At 44.9% G+C, this 20429-nt stretch overlaps 1 protein-coding gene across 1 annotated transcript in view; it reads right to left on the reverse strand.

The window, feature by feature from the left end:
* The window catches only part of URB1 (URB1 ribosome biogenesis homolog), a 2274827-nt gene that overhangs the window by 1916734 nt on the left and 337664 nt on the right, over positions 1–20429 (reverse strand). The window contains exon 6 of the mRNA XM_069636341.1: positions 14730–14815. Within this exon, the coding sequence (XP_069492442.1) occupies positions 14730–14815 (86 nt within the window). The remainder of the gene's footprint in view (positions 1–14729; positions 14816–20429) is intronic.

Here is a 20429-nt window from a genome sequence, read left to right on the forward strand (position 1 = left end):
TTTTTATGGAGCAGTAGCTGCTATGTCATTCCTAAAAGACAGCATAGGGGTCATTGCCTTGCAATATACCTCTACTGGAAGCTTATGCATTGTGAACAAAATACCTTACAGCAGACATGGAACTCTTTGCCCTACATGAAGCCCTTTCCAAATTGTAACTTTATGTAATGGTAGTGTGCTATATCACCTGAATAACTGATCGCAGGTATGCCATTTATTTTAGGAGCACCAAAACAGTAAACACAAGACAGCTGTGGAAGTCAGGTTTTTTTCTTTGTTACATTGACCAGCCCACTTCAATTGTAATTACTACCCGAAATGTTGCAGAACCTTTCTGCAGGAGTGAGGACGAAACTTTGAATTACTTATGCATAATTTGCCCTGTACTGTCCTCCATCAGAAGGGAAGAAATGTCGGCCTATTGTGTCTGGGGCAGGAGGACCTCTGGACTAGGATTTTAAACACAATCAATTCCGATTTTAGTAAGAGTTTGAGACTTCTTGGAAATTGTGTTTCAGTTTTACAACTTTATTGGTGAATTTTTAGCTATTGTTCTTTTAGGAATGTTTTTGTATTTTGAACTGTGTGAAGTCAATTTTTATGAATTGTAATACAATAAAGAAATAAAGTTGCAGAACTTTGGCACTAACAATCCAATGTGAAGACACTTGCTGCTGTCCTGTGGAGCAGTCTCACCTCAAAGAGAACTATACCTGGGCCATGTGTTTTCAAAATTTAAAACATACTCTGAAGAAAATTGGTGGTCCAGCTTGTTAAATGGAGAAAAGGTCCAATGGGTACTAGCAGTGGTGGCCTTCTTGCGAAACTTGGACTTGGGAAACAAAGCAGTTTGAATTGGAGATACTGGAAACTAATTGACGGAGATGCGATGGTTTTAAAGATGAGAAGGAGGATTTCTTCTTGTAAAAATTGTAAAACAATTAAACAAGTAATAAAAAAAACATTGCACAAATTGGTTCAGAAATGTCAGATTGAAAAAATGTGTTATGGAATATACACTGATGAAAATAATTCAAACATATTTGTGCAAAATGAATTACTGACCGCTAATTGTATGCCTTATGACAGTGCTTGTGAACAAAGACTGAATGGTTGTAGTTCCTACCAGGTATATCCTATCAATTCTGGAAACCAACAAGAAGATTGATGCACCAACCTAAAGAAAGCAAGTGTGGTGACACTGACTGTTCTTAGTTAACCTCCGACACTCAAACAGGTCTGAAATCAATGACACCCTGAAGAAGGTGCAAGTTCATCTGTAGGCAGCCAGGAAGCCCTACTAGGGAGATGTTGAGGATAAGGAATGACTAGCCTCAGTGTGTGCACCAGGCCTGAGTGCAGCTATCAATCATTCACGTGTCCTACCTAAATAAAACAGGTCTTCCACATTTCCTTACTCGTGACCGCGTGCCTGAATATTAAGTGTATCAAATTCTGGATTCATGCCATTAATGTTGGTGCGTGAGAGACCTGGTGAATAAGTTAGAGTGTGGCCCATAGGTGAGACCACACCCCTTGTTTAGCACATTGATGTTGCTACTCTGCTCCGAGAAGGTTATGGCCAACATCCTGCAACTCCTTGGGCACCCAGTCTACACTGGTGTTGTGTGCTAGGGGTCACAGCACGGCTTGCGGCACATTGGGCCTCCATGGAGCCTGAGGTCATTTCCCAGCAATCTAAGACTTCAACACCCATGGAGCGCACAACAGGGTTATGAACTACAGTACCTATAATGACTGGATACCTGTTTTGGCAGTCATCTTGATGGGACCCAGCAAATAGGCGCACGTTATCCCTCACTTACACTTAAGGGAATGGCAGAGGGCAGATGCACTTTCAGACCAGCAACCTCTAGTGTGAAGGACTGTTGTCTGTTCCAAAGACCCAGTGTTTAGGATCAGGCCAGGCTCATGAAAGCCTGGTGGAGAGAAGTATGTTGTCATTATTCCAAATATCGGACAGGCAAAATAATGCTGAGATGGAGCTCTCAGAGAATACTGTGCGACTAACAGCATTTCATAGAGTATGGTTACTACATTAGAGATTGGGAGGAGTATGCCCAAGGGCGAGACATGGTATCTCCCCCTTCCTAACTACCAACCCACTCTCCCTCAGTCTTCATGGGGTATTTCCTCTCTCACACCATCTCCCCCTGCCCATTTCCAATAAGTACAGGGACGAGGAGGAGGCAATCGGGAGCAAGGAAGATGACTCAAAGACACAACATTGGGATACAAAGGGAGGCCTACCATCTAACACCTTTGAATTGTCCCACTTATAGAGTGAAGCAAGGTCAGGCACATTTCCCCAATTGTGCACACCTGACTCCAACAGACTCTCACATGCAATATATAAGGAGGGTGGTTCTGCCAGGGTCAGAGAGCGAGCTGTGGAAGCTGACTGAACCAGAGAGCCTGCAGAAAGAGCAGCCCAGAAGCACTGGTGGAGTGTGGGACGCCAAGATGCTGGCCCGGTGTGTGGAAGGGGCTGCAATGTGGCGAAGGAACTGTGTCTCCAAGAAGCCGGAGTGGGAAGGGAGGCAGTCTGTTGGCCTTCTTCAGACCAGTGCTCGTTCCCCTGGGACGTGTGCCAGTCCCAGGGTTGTCCGATGGGCCGATGGTGAGACCCTGACCTCGACCCAAGAACCCTTTAACCTGCTTGTCAGCGCCACGCTAATATTGGTGAGTTTTGGGAGCCAGAAAGAAACTCAGTAGCGTGTGTGTAGCTGGAGCGGGAACGTTGAGAACAGTGAACAGCCCAGTGCGTGAAGCAGGTTTAGAAAGGTGAACAGCCTAGTGAGTGAAAGCAGCGAAAAAGCAAAGCAAGAAAAGGGAAAAGGCAAAGCGAAGCAAGCAAAGAAAGCAAAGAAAGCAAAGAAAGCAAAGAAAGCAAAGAAAGCAAAGAAAGCAAAGAAAGCAAAGAAAGCAAAGAAAGCTGAAAACACAGAAAGAAAGAAAAGCGGAGTAACGGAAAAGGGCACTTGAGGCGCGGAAATACAGAGAGACAGAACAAGTGTGCTGGCAGCGTGAAAACAGCCAAGAGTGGGTACGAATGGCCCGAAACCAAGAAAGACAGTAAAGAGACAGAGAGCAGGAAACCAGACAACTAAAAGAGGGTGCATGCAATCTGAAATAAATGCAGAGTGCAAGAGGCACGTAAATGGGAAAATCAAGGTGCAAGAGAGCACGACAAAACGCAAAGAGAAGTGTGCAAGGGGCACGGAAAGGTGGAAAGAAGGTGCAAGTGTTCACGATAGAAAAGGAAGGTTTGCAGGAAGCGCAGTAAAGAGGAAAAGGACAGTAGAAGAGGCACAGAAGAAGAGGTGCCAGAGAATAAGGAGAGGGGTTGGAGGTCAAGATTGGTCGCGCCTGGGAGGAGCAAAGAACCCAGCATTTTCATGAAAGAACAGTATAGTGAAAGGTACATCCTGACAAGAGGATGTTTTTGTTTGTTTGTAAAGAGGGGCCTAGGCTTGGGAAAGGGAACCCTAAAAGGCTGACTAAAGGCATTTTTGAACTTTGTAAAAAGAGGCATAGACTTGAGGAAACGAACCCTGAGATGCCTAACGGGAACTGTGTTTTTGTTTGGAACTGGAAGGATACAAGCTTAATGAAGGGACCCCCAAAGACACCCAGAGACATTGTGAACTCCATTGACTTGCTGCAAGAGCCCTGTGTGGAAGGTTCCAAGGGCAACCCTGTTGAATTGAACGGTAATACCTAATTTGACTGAAGAAAACTATTAGAATGGGAAATTTTATCAAATATTTGATCAAATACGAACATTACGATCAAATCACCCCTTCAAACAGCATTATAGTGAACAAGTGGAGCGGGGGCGTTCCCCACACCCTTGATCACTATAATGTCAGCGGGGTTTGCGGGGGTGTCCCCTGCACCCAAACTCGAAGATTTTATTTTAAGAAGAAAAAGGGTCCCTTCAGCATCAGATTCTACCTACGTGAGAGGGACGGATCGGATGCCACAAGGGTGCAGGAGAAGCGGCGAGGGGTCGGGGGGCAGAGGGGAAGATAAGTAGGGGAAGGGGGTGAGGGGTTTGGTGTATGGCAAGATTTGATTTGTTTTGCCGAAGTGAAAACAGATTAGCTGCAAAATTGACTACTGTCAATTCCACCGCAAAACCTTTCACTTCGGTCAAACAACCCAAATCCGAATTGAACTACTTTGAAATGGCAGAACCACGTCTATGGGTAATACTACCTGAAACCAGTTGTGGTTTACATTTCCTTTTGAATCACCATTTTTTCTTTAAGAAGACCCCCATCACATTTGATTTAAGAGTGGGGCAAGCAGAGGTTTGGACACAGACTAACTTTGGTTTTGGACTTGCGGACGTCAACAGCCATTAGAAGCATCAGCTGAAGAAACAATCCTCTTAGAGTTGGAGCCAGGTAAGCATTACACCAACCTCACAAAGTCTGATAATACAGGTTTTTCAACTGTTACTTTTGAGCCGGTGTTTCTCTTGATAATATGCCTGTTTCACAGTGTGCATATTTAACATCTCTGTTTCCAGTTTGCTTAAGTGTGAGGTTATACACCTGATGTGTGACGATTCACTCTGAACTGCGCAAATAACTATCGCTATATTTCTGTACGATCAGTGTGAAGATGGGTTTTAGGAGGCCACCCCAGTTATAGTGAACAGGGAACAGGGAAGAGGTTAGCCAAAACCCAATCAAGATAGCAATGCAGAGAAGTTGAGGATTATTCTCCGGAGAGTGTGAGCGGGGTCAGTGACCCTCAATGAGCGCACACAGTATGGCACACAATTCAATTTAGACAATCATGTATACAAATGCAGTTTTTCAAGAAGCATTTGATGGGACTCGCCAGACTCCACCCGCCAATCAAGAGGCCACACCCTGCATGGGATCTTAACATAGTTTTGGGGGCCCTGGCGCACAAACCATTTGAGCCAATGGCGTCTCCGGACATCAGGCTGGTCACCATTAAGACGGCCTTGCTAGTCGGCCTCACCTCGGCTCTCAGAGTTAGCGAAATCCAGGCGCTGGTCGCTTCAGAGCTCTATACTACGTTTCACAAGGACAGGACCAAGGTCTTCCGCAAGTCAGACGCTCTGTTCGTCACCTTTGGAGAATCAAGACCGGGGTATATCAAGCCTCTAAGGGCTTCATAGCCCGGTGGATGGCCTCTGCCATCAAAGAAGCTTACGAGGGACAGTATAGGCCACTGCCGGCCAACATGCATGCCCACATGGTCAGAGCCAAGGCAACGGCCATCGCATTCCAGCGACACGCAAGAGTAATAAGTTACTCACTGTAGTGACTAATGTACTCTTAAATCCTTCGTCCCCTTTCCTCCATACTTCCCACCATCCTCCCCCCGAATATAACTGGTGTCATTAGGCAATGTTAATCTATTGTCGACGCGTCTATGGGGACTGAGGTGTGGCGCCGGAGGGCAAAGTCACGGCAGCGCATGTTCCCAGAGCAGCGCACGCCTCTAAATTTAAAGGGGCAGAAGGTTTTTTCTGGTGAAAAATGTTCCGTCTCCCGTCCCTATGAAGGGACGCTCATGCAGTATGGAGGAAAGGGAACGGGACGTAAGAGTATGAATATTTCCAGCATGTCTCATTTATATCAACGGTGTCCAGTCAAAGTTACAAATACAAAGTTTCGAAATGCAATATGTTCAAAACAAAAGGATCGGAATTTTCTTTTTTCAAATGCCTTTATTTGCAATGTATTTTTTTTTTGGTTTCGTATAGGAAAAATGTGTGGTAGTTCCCCCCCCAAAAAACAGGGGGTTTATCCGCCCAAAAAAAAAAAAAAAAAAATGCATTTGATTTTTTTCTTTTAGATCCTTTTGCTTCAAAAGTATTGCATTCGATCCTTTTGTATTCAAACCTTTCACTATAAACCATATTAACTGTAGGGTTGCAAAATTATACGCCACTATAGCGCTTTGAGGAGCTTTTGGCTCGATTGTTGTTACAGGCTTTGCTACAATCTTTCTTTAACCAGTCTCAGCTGTGCAATCAGTAGATTTGTGTGGTTATGGTTATAGACTAAATATTTAGAGGGTCGAGGTTACCCTGGTTTTTCTAACAATGGTGATGCTAGAAAATGTGAGCGTTAATTGTTGCATCACCGCAGCAGCAACCCTCCCTTTCCCAAAACCGTGACATGTATTTAAAATTGTAAAAACTCTCGGGACGGGGGTCCCAAGTCTGTGACCGTCCTGGCAAAACCAGGACGTCTGGTCACCCTGAGCAAGGATGGATGGGATTCTGCTGCATGTAGTAGGGTTGGAGACCCAAGTGGGGCCAGGAGGGATGTGACAAAGCCACCTTCCCGTGCCTGGGGAGGGTGGAGAGGGAGGCCAGTGGGTCCTGACGCCACTACCTGCTGGGCCCCAGAGGGGGTCCATGGGGGAAGCCGTCCACCATCCCATCTTTGCTCAGTGCTGTGGCAAAGGGTTGTCACCTCAGATACCCTCTCACCCACAGCCTCCCCCTTAAAGAAGTCTTACTGCCTGCCTAGAAAATCAGGTGCCAGTTCTTGGCTAAATTAACCCCATCCCGGGAGGCTTCCAAATATGAAAACAAAGATGGTGAACCAAACTAAAGAGGTATGAGACATTTGAAACCACCAAACAGCATCTTCCAAATATCCTGAGGCTATACAGACAATACACAGATGCAAACATTCACACGTAGGGTGGACTGAGGCAAGTGGTTAGGGCCTGATCAAAGCTGTGGGAATCCAAAAAGTAGCATGGGTAAAAGGAGGGCGCGATTGAGAGGAGGAGGAGGAGATTGGTGGTGAAGTGAAACGGAGGCAGGAGGAGGCTGGATGGAGGAGAGCACAGTGGGTTATGGTGGGAAAGGAAAACGTATAAGGGAGATGGTGAGAGAGGGTTGTGGTGGAGAAGAAGGTAGTTGATGTAAGAAAATGGAAGGAGACAGGGTAGTGGATGTTGCAGGGGAGATTGAAGCAAGCAAGGAGAGAGGAAGGAAGGAAATACCAGGAAGCGGAGGTTGAGAAGAAAGACCAGGAAGAAGTTGGAGGAGATGTAAGTGAAAGGAAAGTGGTTGGGCGGAGATACCAGAAGGTGGGTGAAGGTGATGTTGGAGAGAAGAGCAAAAGGAGGGCCTCCGGGAAATGGGAGTCAGGAGAGACTCTAGGAGATCAAGGGGAAGTTTAGCACAACTGTCTGACCTCTAAAATGGGCGACAATGAAAGCAATGGAGGTTAAGAGCACATGGTGGAATGTTGAGGAGGTGCACAAGGAGGGACATGCTCAAAGGTGCAGGAGAGATTCCCCTAGGCACAAGAGTGTGGCGGTCAACAGAGGAGGAAAGTAAGGACCAGACATTTTGGCACAGTGGCTGTAACCTGCAACAGGGAGTTTGTGAGAGAACACAAGTACCCCTAGACTCCGTCAGCACCTTGGAGGAAATTGTGGGTTTTTGCCCCTACCGTTGTTCGCCAACTTCTGCCCTTTCCCTAGGCAAAGGCAGTGCCCAGAGACCCCAGAAAAGGGGAATTCAAAGAATGAGCGCAAACACAGAGGACCAAGGATGCTGAAGCAAAGAAGGAGATAAAGAGGGAGAGGAGCGAGTGAGCATCATAGGACTGAATCCCCCAGTTTGTCTGTAAGGCAGAATTCCCTATCCCTATAGAGCACCAACAACCAGATAGAGTAGGAAGAGTTAGAAAGTCCCTGATGGACTTTGTTAGAGAAGGTACCCTACGTTTAGGTCCGCATGTCAAGCAGAAATCAGATTTAGACAGTACGGGGCAATCTTCATTAGCTACTAACCTGAGTCACAATGTCTGTGTTAGGGAGGGGTTGCTGAACAAGGCGATTGAGAGAGGGCTGGGCCTAGGACCCATTTCAATTTGAATAAAAACCCTTGAATCATCGCTGAGACTTCGAGTAGTTCTTTGTCCATCTGTGACAACTGGTAGATCAATAGTCTCTCCCATGAAAGGAATGTAATAATAGGAGGAGGAATTTCGAATGATTCCAATGTGGCTGTGAGGCAGAAAGATTCCAATCACTAATTACAACCAGGCAGCGTCCTAGGAAACCCCAGTACAACGGATGCATGGTATGATAATGTTCCACACGGTTCCATGTGATAATCTCGAATCTCGAATATTAAAGGCCGCACAAACAAAAGACCGATTTTGTGCAGCCTTTATTATTCTAAATAAATCAAACCCACATTAAAGTTCTTCCCAGTAGGACATACCTTTGACCTGCTCTTTCTGCAATGCAGTGAAGCCTCCAGCTTCACTACACTGGCTTTTGCTCATTTGTCATGGAGAAACAGACATGTCCTTCAGGCTGTCAGTACTGGGGAACATTGTTTCCCTTTGTTTTGGTAACTCGTTATCACTTTTGGTATTTTATCACTGTATAATGCATTTTACAATGAAGTACAATGGGGTACACCTTGTTTTGCCCTGGACTAACACTCAGATGATTTTTGGTTACTTTAGGTGTGCCTAAGGGACAAGCTGGTGGCAGCAGTAACTGTTTGCTATTTTTTGGTGTTTTTACTTTAGCCTTACTGCGTTTACTGTGTTTGGCTACCTACTGTGGCTAGTGTCCAAACATGGCAGCGCCACAGGATTTGTTTGTCCCTTGCCCATCTTTTCTCTAACCATTCTTCCTGACCTGTGAGAACAGGAAAATCCTTATATGGTCTTCCAGTGCCCAGGAAAGCTGTGACTTTACGCAGGCTACAGCAGGGCCATGTGTGTTGTTTGCTGCCAATAAGTTGGTTGGGAATGACTGGTTCCAATCCACAAACTAGTTAGTCTGTCTGGATGGTATGCATGACCTGTGCCAGCAGTGGTCCTCATTGGGCCACTGCTGGTATGTGTGTGTTTGGAGGCCAGATCTTTGATTGGCTATTGGAAGTTTCAACTATTACCTGCTTTTTTAATAAAGAGAGGACCCCCTGCTGGCTAAGTGACATTGACAACGAATACGGTGCCCTCTTTGGAGGGCGGACTAGGCCTAAGAACATCTGGTGGCTTACCTTAGTGCACAACGGCCAGCTACTGACAGAGATGGCGGGATCTACCAATTAAAGTGCATATTGTTTGTATATGCTACAAGGGGAAAACTGCATAAAATGTAGATCTGTCTACTGTGAACCCTTGCAATGTAGATATTGAAGGTCAAGCCTGTATATGTACCTGGATGAGATGTGAACCTTAAAGTTTAAAACAAATAAATAAAGAAAAGAAGAGGACACCTGCACCCATTCTTGAGAGATTCTGGAAAAAACCTGAAGGAGCCAAGTATCCTGTCCAGCTGCAAGACTTGTAAGGAGACCGTGGACCCGTTGGAAGAAGACCTGGCAACCACCTTCTGCTCCTGTCCTGGGAGATCCCTGTCTTGTTGGTAGATCTTCATAAATCCTGCGAAAGTGCTTGAACCCTTGGAGTGAAGGGAACATCCATTCTCAACGTCAGCACAGATTTGTACGAAGAAGAGCCCTCGGAAGTGCTCCTGGGTCACCCAGTGGCTGCCCAGCTCAATTTTTGGGCTACTGTGCTGCAGACGTCGCCATTCTGCATCGAGGCCTGGAACTCTGGGGATTGATAGCTTGTGATAAAGGGCTCATCTCTGCCAAATTTCGTGGTTCCAGCATCAAGGGGACCCATGATAAGAGGTGAACTTTGACCGAAGCAAGTGTGCCCCCCCTACGTTGCGGTGCATCGGTGACCATCAAAAACAGCTTTTCTGCATCCAGTTCTGTGCTGAAAGGGGCCCTGCATTGAATTCTTCTGCATTTGCCATCCTGAAGACCTTGCCCCAGCAAACATCACCAACCGGAGAATTGTCAAACCTGCATACCCTGGGCATCAAGGACCAGCCAAGTCCTAAGAAGAATCTGAGTATGGGGGGTGAGCTTTAACAGTACTTACCTAAACCTCTATGTCCCCTTTTTAAAGTTTGGTAACTTTTAGAAACATTTACAACAGTTTGGCTTTGCTAGTGCTTGTGTAACGCTCACCTGGTATCCACGGCGACACCACCAAATCTGGCTGGAATGCTTTCGACCTTGGACTCTTGTTCGGCTGAGGACCAAGTCTGAAAACAGAGGAGTTTAGGTTTTAGCTTATTGTCTCTTTTAGCCCAGAGCCCACCTCCTTTGTGGACCCAGCAATCCCTTAGTGCTCTCCTCAACTTGTTTTTTCGTAGGGTGCACTCTCCGTCCTGCTGTTCTGTGCAGAAGTGCGTTGTGGATGGGCGCGTCGCTACCTAGTTGCTTCACTGGTGTGGGCCCCTCAGAGTCCAGACCTGCTGCGACTCAGTTCGTCAGGCAAGTCTGCTGTTTTGGCAGCCTGTCCTTCATTTGTAATTGCCCCTATTAATGTCTTTCCTTCTTTCTTAGGTGCGGAAGGAGTTCTGGTGATGCCGTACTGCCAGGGGGCTGTGCACGAGATGGTAAGTGAAAGCGCAGTGCTAACCTGTTTGTTGTCCCTTTCTTGCAGGCCGTCGTGATGTTCCGAACTGTATGTAGCCGAGAAGATGGAGAGCGGCGAGTATAGTGTTGTTCGGACCGCCTTCTAGCACTTATGCGTGTTAATCGGCCTTGTCTTTCTTCTTGTAAATCGTTGTAAGGCCCGGAATGGACGTGGACTAAAAGCAAGGCAAATTCTGGTAAGCGTGCGCCTTTTGGTTGTTTTTTCAATGTTGAAGAATAAACGCTTACTAATGCTGCTTCTCTGTTCTTCCCAGGTTGCGGCTTCCAAGAGAGAGCGAGCATTCGCCGAGATGCTGGGTGTTCGGGATTCTGGAGCGGATGACGGAAGTAGGGCTCGCTGATAGGTAAGCGAATACTAACAGTGTTCTTGTTCTTGTACTTGCAGGTATCGGGCCTGGAATGCAGAGGAAGATCCGACAGACCGCGGTGAGCGTCACGCTGAGACCAGCAGAGTAACGCGAAGCGTGTGCTCCAGCTTGGGCATGGCTTATATAGCCTGCAGGTATCCCAGGTGCCCCCAGGCCTGACCACACCCTAAATGCTAGACTGCATGGCTCAGTTCTGGAACTGAGCCATGCGGGGGCATCCATGTTGTGAAAATGCCATTGTGAGTTCCAGTTCTCCAATTTCCCATATGAGCGTGGCGCCAAAGGTACCAGGATTGACTCCAAGAGAGTCTTGGGGGACATAATGGGGCACTTGGGGCCATGATGGAAGACCGTGGTGCAGACCAGGTGGCCCGACTGCCAGGGGCCGGGGTCATGACAGCTTGGCCGTGCAAGCATTCCGAAAATGGGGGACACTTATTAACTAGGATTACTTGTCCTCTAATTCCTTGGAACTTATCATTGGACCCAGAAGCCCTCCACTAACCTTTTCCCATTTCACAAAACTGTGTGGAACTTGGGTGAACTTTTGGGCACACAGCCCAATACATCTTTGGGATGGGCTTTTAAAGTCAGTGTCGTACCTCTGTGGGCATGTAGTGTTGCATACTAATATTTAACTTCCTTTGCAGAGGTTTGTGATGTATTTTGCCCTACTCCTGTGATTGTATATATGTATCTTTTATTCCGTATTGAGTGATATTTCATGCTAGTAGTCATTTTTCGTAGTGTTACATGGCCACAAATAAATATATATTTTTATAACTGATTGTCTACTTGTGTTCCTGGACTTTCCACTGTTAGTACTCATTGAGGACCCCTTACCAGGCTCACCCCCCTCCTGAGACTTAGCCACTCGCCTTGCTACCTTGAACTGGTTTGGCTACACCTCCCATTAAACTAGGTTGGCCTTCTATACATATGTCCACCAGGCCAGAGTATAGAAAATCAGTCCTAACAGTAGCAGACAGCACAGAGCGACTACAGGCTGTCCCTGAGAGATGTTCCATGCCCTGTAGGTTCAATATAGTCTATTAAAAAGACATCCCCATGAAACATTGCATCTAATTAACAGGGGATGATGATTATATGATATGGCATTTATAACGTGCCTATACACAAGTGTTTCAAGGCGCGATGGGACAAGCGGGGGTGAGGGAAGACAGACAACGATCTTACTAGGCCAGGTGACATTGAAATCACTCAAGTGCAGGGAAAGGGGAAAAGTGCAGGGGGAAGGGGCAGTGCAGTACATGGGATCAACAGTATAAAAAGTAAATAAACAGAATAAATAAAAGCCATAAGTAAAAAGTGCGGCCAGCTGGTGGCAAGTGCAATCGTAAGTGCAGACATCCGGTGTCAAGTACTGGTAGGGGACTGAAGGGATACAGAAAACAGTCCAAGTGCAGGGTTTGCCAGGGAGGCAGTGCAGGTGTGCAGCTGGCGGGGAGGGGTCCTGGGCCCGAGATCAGAGGGTTGCCCAGGTGACCAGTGCAGTTTCAGTCAGGAGTTCAGTAAGGGAGAGGAAGAGAGAAAGAAGCAAAGAGGAAGGTTTTGAGGTGCTTCCAGAACCAGAGATGGTTCTCCTCAAGTTTCAGGGTGGCAGCGAGGCTGTTCCAGAGGGAAGCCCCAGCGAAGAAAGATCTACCACCAACTTGTTGCTTGGAGAAGTGACTGATCGTGATGGAGTTGGATGCGGATGAGCGAAGAGCTCGAGAAGGAAGATATTTAGGAACAGAGTGTTGACGGTATTGAGGCCCCAGACCCCAGAAGGCCTTGTGGACAATGCAGAGGGTTTTGAACTTAATCCTCGCAGCCACTGGGATCCAGTGCAGAGATTTCAGTCCCTGAGAGATACGATCCCTGGGCTTGAGGCCAAGGACAAGTCTTGCAGCCCTGTTCTGGATGAGTTGCACAGGGCGGAGAGTAGAAGAAGAAAGATTTAGCAAGAGGCTGTTGCAGTAGTGCAGCCTAGAGAGAACCAGAGCTCCGGAGAGAGTGAGCTTCTGGGGGAAGGAGAGGAAAGGAAGAATACCTCTGAGGAGGTGCAGCTGGTAGTGTGACCACTTAGACACCTCAGCTATGTGAGGAGAGAAGGAGAGTGTGGAGTCAAAGTTGACCCCCAGGCTTTTAGCCTCACAGGTGGGAGAAGGAAGAGGGCCAATAGAGGCCGGCCAGAGAGTGACAGGAAAGGAGGGAGGGATGAGGAGAATCTCAATTTTACTGGCATTAAGGCAGACATCATTGGCGGCACACCACTCCTGGATAGCAGACAGACAGTTAGAGATTAGGGAAGGAGAAGAAGTGGCGGAAGGGAGCCTGAAAATGAGTTGAGTGTCATCCGCATAGCACTGAAAGGTAGGGCAGAGAGCGGCAATGCAGTGGGCAAGAAGCGCCAGGTATTGGTTGAACAGCCAGGGAGAGAGGTTTGACCCATGTGGAACACCACAGGTAGAGACAGAGGAGAAGACGGACCCAAGTTGGACCTGGGAGGGTCGGAGAGGCAAGAAGTCAGCCAAGCCAGGGCCTGATCGGTAATACCCAGGTTATCACGGAGATGGTTGCGCAGGATGGCATGGTTGACCGTGTCAAAGGCAGAAGAGATATCAAGTAAGATAAGAACACAGGCAGTGTTTGAATCGAGGTTTGAGAGTAGGTCTTCACAGATGTTCAGGAGAGCAGTTTCCGTGCTTCTGGCAGCTCTGAAGCCAGACTGATGGTGATGGAGCCAACCAAACGATTCAGTGTGGAGATGAAGCTGGGAGATGGCCAGCCTTTCCAGGAAAAGAGTGATAGAGATTGGACGATAGTTAGCCGGGCAGGACGGGTCGGCTGAGGGTTTCTTAAGAAGAGGGTGCACAAGGGAGTGCTTCAGGGGTGAAGGGAAGACCCCAGTGGCGAAGGAGTGGGGCCAGGGTGTCAATGTGGTGTTTGATGGTTTTGGAGGAACAGGAGTGAACCTGTTTTGACGAGACTTTCATAGATCGGACTTGTCTAGAAACCTCGTCCGGGGAGAACAGGAGAAAGGCAGAGAAGAGGGGAGGAAAGGTCAAAGGCAGTAGATGGGCAGGTAGAGAGGAAGAGAGAGAGGAATGATGTCCTGAGTTTTAGAGATGAAATGGGAAGCCAGGGCCGTGCACAGGGCCTGGGGGGGGGGTGGGGACAGGAGAAGTAGAGACTGCGGCAGGATTGGCCAGCTCCTTGCAGATTTTAAAGAGCTCGGCCGAGTTGTTAGATGCCGCAGAGACACAGACTTGGATGTGGGCTCTCTTCTTGGTGCGGACAGGGAGCCAAGCCAAATACGCTTGGTTATTTTAAAAACACAATTAGTGCCAAACAAATGGTGTTAGGATGATCTGTCTCCGAATGCCTCTGGGGTGGAACACTGCCACTGCATGCATTAGCTCTCTGCACAATGTGCACATACAATTTAGAAACACAGACTTGACTTGGACTATTTCTGGGATATTTAGTCTCCCTTCCTATACATTGCAGATTTCAGTTAGTTACATACAATCCTGTATCGTTCTCACACTGTACTGCAAGGTCGCATCCAATCCAGTGTCTTCTCCTCGTAAACCTTAGCACATTGTAAGAATTTGATAACTAATACTAATAAGTGTTTCACTATTTATGACTCAAAATAAAGTTACAATTGGTCTACATATATTCTTGGATAGGATGGCAAAAATATCATAGTCCTTAAGTACAACACTCTATAACCAAAGAAATACACGATCTGAAAAATCAGAACAGTTTTGAAAAATAGCTTTCAAACCCATAGGCCAAGAAAATGAACACTGTTCATGCTGTTGATGACAAACCTTTGTTTCCAGAGAAGAGAGGAGAAGATTGATTGTAGAAATTCGGTCTTCTTTTATCCCAGTGTTAAAAATATCTGGTATAAAATCTAAAAATACAAAATGAAAGTGAATGAATGACCGTAAGATCTAGGACAAGGTCTCATGCTATTTCAGAAGGTACATGTTTTTTATGGCTGATAAGTAAATAGGTCACTGGCAGGAGTCAAATGCGTTAACTAACAGGGTTAGGGAAACCACTTCTAAAACAGGTCGGAAAAACAGCCTTTGGTACATTTTCTTTGGTAAAATTTGGGGTATTTCCACACAGTAATTGGAAACCTGGTTGATTATGAAAAATAACCAAAATATATATATATATTTTTTAAAGTGTATGTTCGTCCAGTCTTCCAGACCCTGCATCCCTTCGAAAAGTCCAGTACTCTCTTCCCAGAGAAACAAACACTGCCCAAGCCAACAGGTTAGAAACCCATCTAGAAAATTGTAGTCAGAGTAGAACGAAGTGAAGTTTACAAGCATGTATTAATGGAGTATTAATGAGTGCACCTTTTGCAAGGCTTGTCGAGTGAAGCCTTGTTCCTTGCAAGTTTCTTTTAAGGAGATTGCCAGCTAAGTGTTTTTCATTGTACATGCTGGCCAGCACGTTTCATTATAGGGCCATTAAAATTGGTCAAAAGTGAAATTTCATAATATTTAATTATAATTTCATAGCGCATTGGAACATAGTTAAAAACGCAAAAGATGCCAAGATCACATCAAAGGTTTGGTGACTCTTTGCCAAAGAACATATTTGGAAATTAGCTCCCAATCATACATTTTAAAGCAAATATGGCCAAAATCACAATGCCCAATTTCAGCAACGTTCCAGCCCCAACCACAGAAGCCCAGGGACATACTGGCTAGGGTTATGCTATGTAGTGGAAGGTGTTGGAGGAAAGAATGACCAGAGGTGTGATGCGCAGTTTAGGAGAATTTTAACATGCTTCACAGAGTATGGGCAGAGTGACAATGGCTGTGATGTGCAGGAGAGGCAGTGACCAGGGGCATGTGCACGTACAGTGTAAAAGATGCAGTACAAGTAGGGCTGTTAGGAGGTTTTACAAAGGTCCTATATGTGCTACGACTTTAGAAAGCCTACCTTGGATGAACAGGGGGGACACCCCTTAGGTTAAGTAGCTATGGCTGAGCAGCCAGGCTTAGTCTAGTGGGGGATGAGAGCTGTAGTGAGGCACACAGTACTCAAGAGCATACACTTAGCTCAAGGAAACACAAACTAGCAGTATTTATTTTATATACACTAAAGATTGTATTTTTTTGAGTAAGGTAAGTACTATCACACAGTACCATTAAACATAGAATGCATATGCAATATCACAAGGATGGAACACTTTGAAAGTAACACAAGCCATTGAGCCGCCCTTGGCCAAGGACGCACTGTTCCAGTGTGAGAGGTCCTCCTACGCCGGTGTCGCTAACGATTCAACTGTTTACACTACTGCAGGCATCGAGGCTTTGCCAGCAGTAACACCCTGGCTATCGGCTTCAATGCTGTGCTGTATGCCGATGAGCCTAAGCTCATTTGAGACACATAATGACGCAGACTACCTACAAAGTTAACAATTCGCAGCCAGAATCTGCATGAACGCAGGTGTTCTAAATTTAACTCCTTCCCACGTCCAAGAACTACATGTGTCTGCTTCAAGAGGTCCAAGCCTTGCCAACTATGAAGAGTTTGCAACACCCACAAAGTATGTGTTTGAGGGCGTTGATACCCTGCGTATCACACAAGGTTTAAACATAAGCTCATCGAACTCGGACAGTAATTTATCTACAGTTTTAGACTTGTCATCACAGTTTACAACGCCTCAGACAAATCAAACGAACAAACATGTGAAAAGAAAAAAAGAATATTAGAATTACTGCCTCACACAGAGAAAATTGATACATTTCAAACGCAGTGCACCCTAACGTCTGCATTGACAATCTCTTTAGCCCCCTTTCTTAAACTGTACGAATCTATGAACGATAACTTTAGAGATGAGGCAACTTTATTGGCTATGGCACATACAAAACAAATACATATTGAAGCATTCATTATTACATTACAACAAAGATTGGACCATGAAACCACTTCCGAAAGCCTGCTGCAGACATTTTTAAGTGACCACATGATAGAAATAGGGGCTAATAAAAAACAAACGTGCTCAACAACAACAAACAAAAAAAACATAGACCGGAAAATTCCTAAAACATTAGCATCTGTGGCTTCATTAGAAATCTGAACAACTCTCTCCCGCCTACAGAGAAACCCTCTCGCAATGTGTCCAACGAAAAACAGCAAGTGCCCTTTAAGGACCACAACTACAACTTCCACACGGGAATCTATATGGAGAATGATGAGCCATTAGAAGGAAGCAGAGACGTATGCCAACAAGCTAGCTCCGACACAGAAGTACAGGAAATCTCTGTATATGAGGAAGGGCTTGTGAATGAAGATTTCATTCAAACTACCATAGCAATAGAAGTCACAAAATCTGCTAACAATGATTTGAGCTCTAATCAAACAGAAGACTCAACTGTCCCAGACTCTTCTCGGAACCATAGTTCACCAAAAGGATATCAATTTGAGACTCTGGAAAATAGCCGCCTGAGAACCAAGGCCGCATGTAAGAAACTCACTTCATCAGAAGCTGTAAATACAGAAAGGCAGTGGACAAAATCATTAAACTTAAGAACAATATATGATTACAATGACTTAATCAAACACTGTTAACAGCACTGTGAATAAACCAATTGCAAAATCTACAATTAATCGATCTTTGCCAATAATGGAGGAAAGCATCAAAAATAAATACAAATTTTAATTTTAAAATAAATTAATCGCTGGAGCTAAATAATGGGGAGTCTATCTAAGGGAGGGTTAACAGAATCCGGAACACGATTGCCCACCAAACAAAGACCACAACAGAGAACACAGATAATGATAGACTTCAAATGCTATTTGGAACTAATACATTATGTGGACGATGGCCTGACATTAAATCAGACAAATGTCTTTTGCTTATTCTCACATTTAACAGTGTAGCGCAATTTCGAATCGGGAGACATCCGAGCAATAGAATTTCCTATACCAAAACAATATGATTGTATATAAAATCTAAAATCATTCGCAACATGCTTATAGAAGCTGCAGAAATGTTCTGATCTTTAGAATTCGATATAAAAGACCCAAAATTCAAGGCTGAGGAATTTCAGAGAAACAAAGTAGACACGTGTGTACCTCAACAAAGCGCAATTACATCAGAAGGTGTAGATACCAGCCCTAGTGAACTGCCCGGGAAGAAACACAATGGAAAGAACCAGGAGCCAAGACCCGAAAGAGATTAGAGTTATTCATCGAGATACTGCAAAGCACTTGAAGATCACAATTAACAGACTCGTACAGAATGATAGAAGAATAATCTCCCAACCAACGAGAGTCATAGAAGATAGTGAAGACTCCGACTGGGGGTGACCATGAATCTAAATAAAAAGCAATAATGTCCACATCGCCCCTCTGGAAGTACTTTGTTGATAGGCCGTTGGAATACACAAGGGTTTACACATCTTCATGGTAAACGTTGGATTACATGCAATTTGACATTCTTTGTTTGCACGAGACTTGGTTGGTGACAACTCCGACAATAGATGGATAAACAGTGCTTTTTTTAATCCAGCAAAGAAAAGCACAAACGAGACAATCGGTTGACCTAATTACTTAAATCAAAATAGGCTACGATTTAAGTGTGGTGCATACAAAAAACTTAAACCACCATATGCAAATGGTAGTGTTACGGCTGGAAGAAACTAATGTGACAGAAACAACATGGTTGATTATTGTAAATCTCTACTGGAATCTGACAGATTGGAAAGATTAATGTTTTATTGCAGGAATAACCAACCTAATCGACGACTGCAGACTTCAGTATCATAAACCGATATTGATATTATGTGGAGACCTGAACACAGATTTTACATTTCAAACCTCCCTCAAACTGAAAAAAAAAAGAGACGCCATGTGGAAACAAGATCTCGATGAGGAATTTTTTATCTTTTGAATGGCAATTGTCTGGGAGATATTCTGGCTGCACCCACTTGGAGATGAGGAACTCAAAAGTCAACCCTGGATTAATTCTTTGTGTCCGCAAACATCTCAACTTGGGTCAAATCCCTGAGGATAATTCAGACAACTTATAGTGACCATGATATGGAAGAATTATCCTTACACATCAATATCAGAAGAACTGAAGAAGTGTGGTGCCATAAAAATGGAGGTTTGCCATGGGAGAAACAGACCGAGATTGAAGGCTCAAGATGTACAAGCTATCAGTAACATGCTCAAATTAGTATGCGATCAACAAACCATGAATGTCGATTATATACCACTGTTTAGTGAATTCCTTTCGTCGCAAGCAAATGGCACAAATAAAAAATCATTCCATTCCGAAACACTAACATGATCAGGAAGTTGTCTGGAAAAAACGAGAGCCGAGTCAAAATCTAGGGAAATTGTGTGTGACTCAAGATTGCAACAAAGCTTTGCTTAACAAAAAGTGCAAGCAACATTACAAAAAATGGGATCAGAAGCCATAAAGCACTTTTTGTGCAGAGAGACGCAGAACATTTGTTAAAGATGTCATCGAATTGACTCAAGATCATTGTGGCTTTCGCTAAACAAGATAGGAGGCAACCATTCGAGTCTCCTAAACAATGCAGTCTCTTAAAATGCATGGGTGAGATTTTTCGGATCACTTTTCAAAAAGAGGTGCACTGATGAGCCCTCCAACAGGCAATCTAAAATCAACAGAGTGAATACTTTCCTTTGACAAAGAAAAGATGATAGCAATGATTAAAGACCTCAGCAAATCCCGTGCTTCAGGCCCACATGGTTTATCGAACCAAATGCTCAAAGACTTCAAGAGAGAATGGCCTGATTTCTGTAAAATACTATTTAGAGCAATTATGGTCCAGAGGAAATTCCCCGATTCCTGGAAGAGCAATCATACCAATCTATAAAAAGGGCAACAAAAGTGATCCAAAGAACTATAGACCAATTGCCCAGATCAATGTTTTAGGAAACCTATTAGCCTCAGCAAATCCCGTGCTTCAGGCCCACATGGTTTATCGAACCAAATGCTCAAAGACTTCAAGAGAGAATGGCCTGATTTCTGTAAGATACTATTTAGAGCAATTATGGTCCAGAGGAAATTCCCCGATTCCTGGAAGAGCAATCATACCAATCTATAAAAAGGGCAACAAAAGTGATCCAAAGAACTATAGACCAATTGCCCAGATCAATGTTTTAGGAAAACTATTAGCGTCCCTAATTCTGGTAAGATTGAAAAAGTGGGTTAAAGAATCGGGCCATTTCGATCCTCGACAAACTGGATTCGTAAAAGGTGTGGCTGTGATCTTAAGCTATTTATTCCAACTGTCCTTAAACTAAGGTCCCTAAAGGAAGGCACAAAAACGTATATTGCATCAATTGATCTTGCCAAGCCTTCGACAGTGTTGATAGGGACCTTCTCTGGATGAAAACGGATAAATGGAGCTGTGCAGAATGGATTTCAGAATCAAAGCTCTATATAGAGCTACATTTATTCAGGTTCGACTTAACAAGGAAGGCTTATTAAGCAAAAAGATCCTCACTTTCCTCAGACTAAA

This window comes from Ambystoma mexicanum, chromosome 7p, assembly GCF_040938575.1.
Source record: "Ambystoma mexicanum isolate Mex_15411 chromosome 7p, UKY_AmexF1_1, whole genome shotgun sequence".
NCBI classification, from domain to species: domain Eukaryota; kingdom Metazoa; phylum Chordata; class Amphibia; order Caudata; family Ambystomatidae; genus Ambystoma; species Ambystoma mexicanum.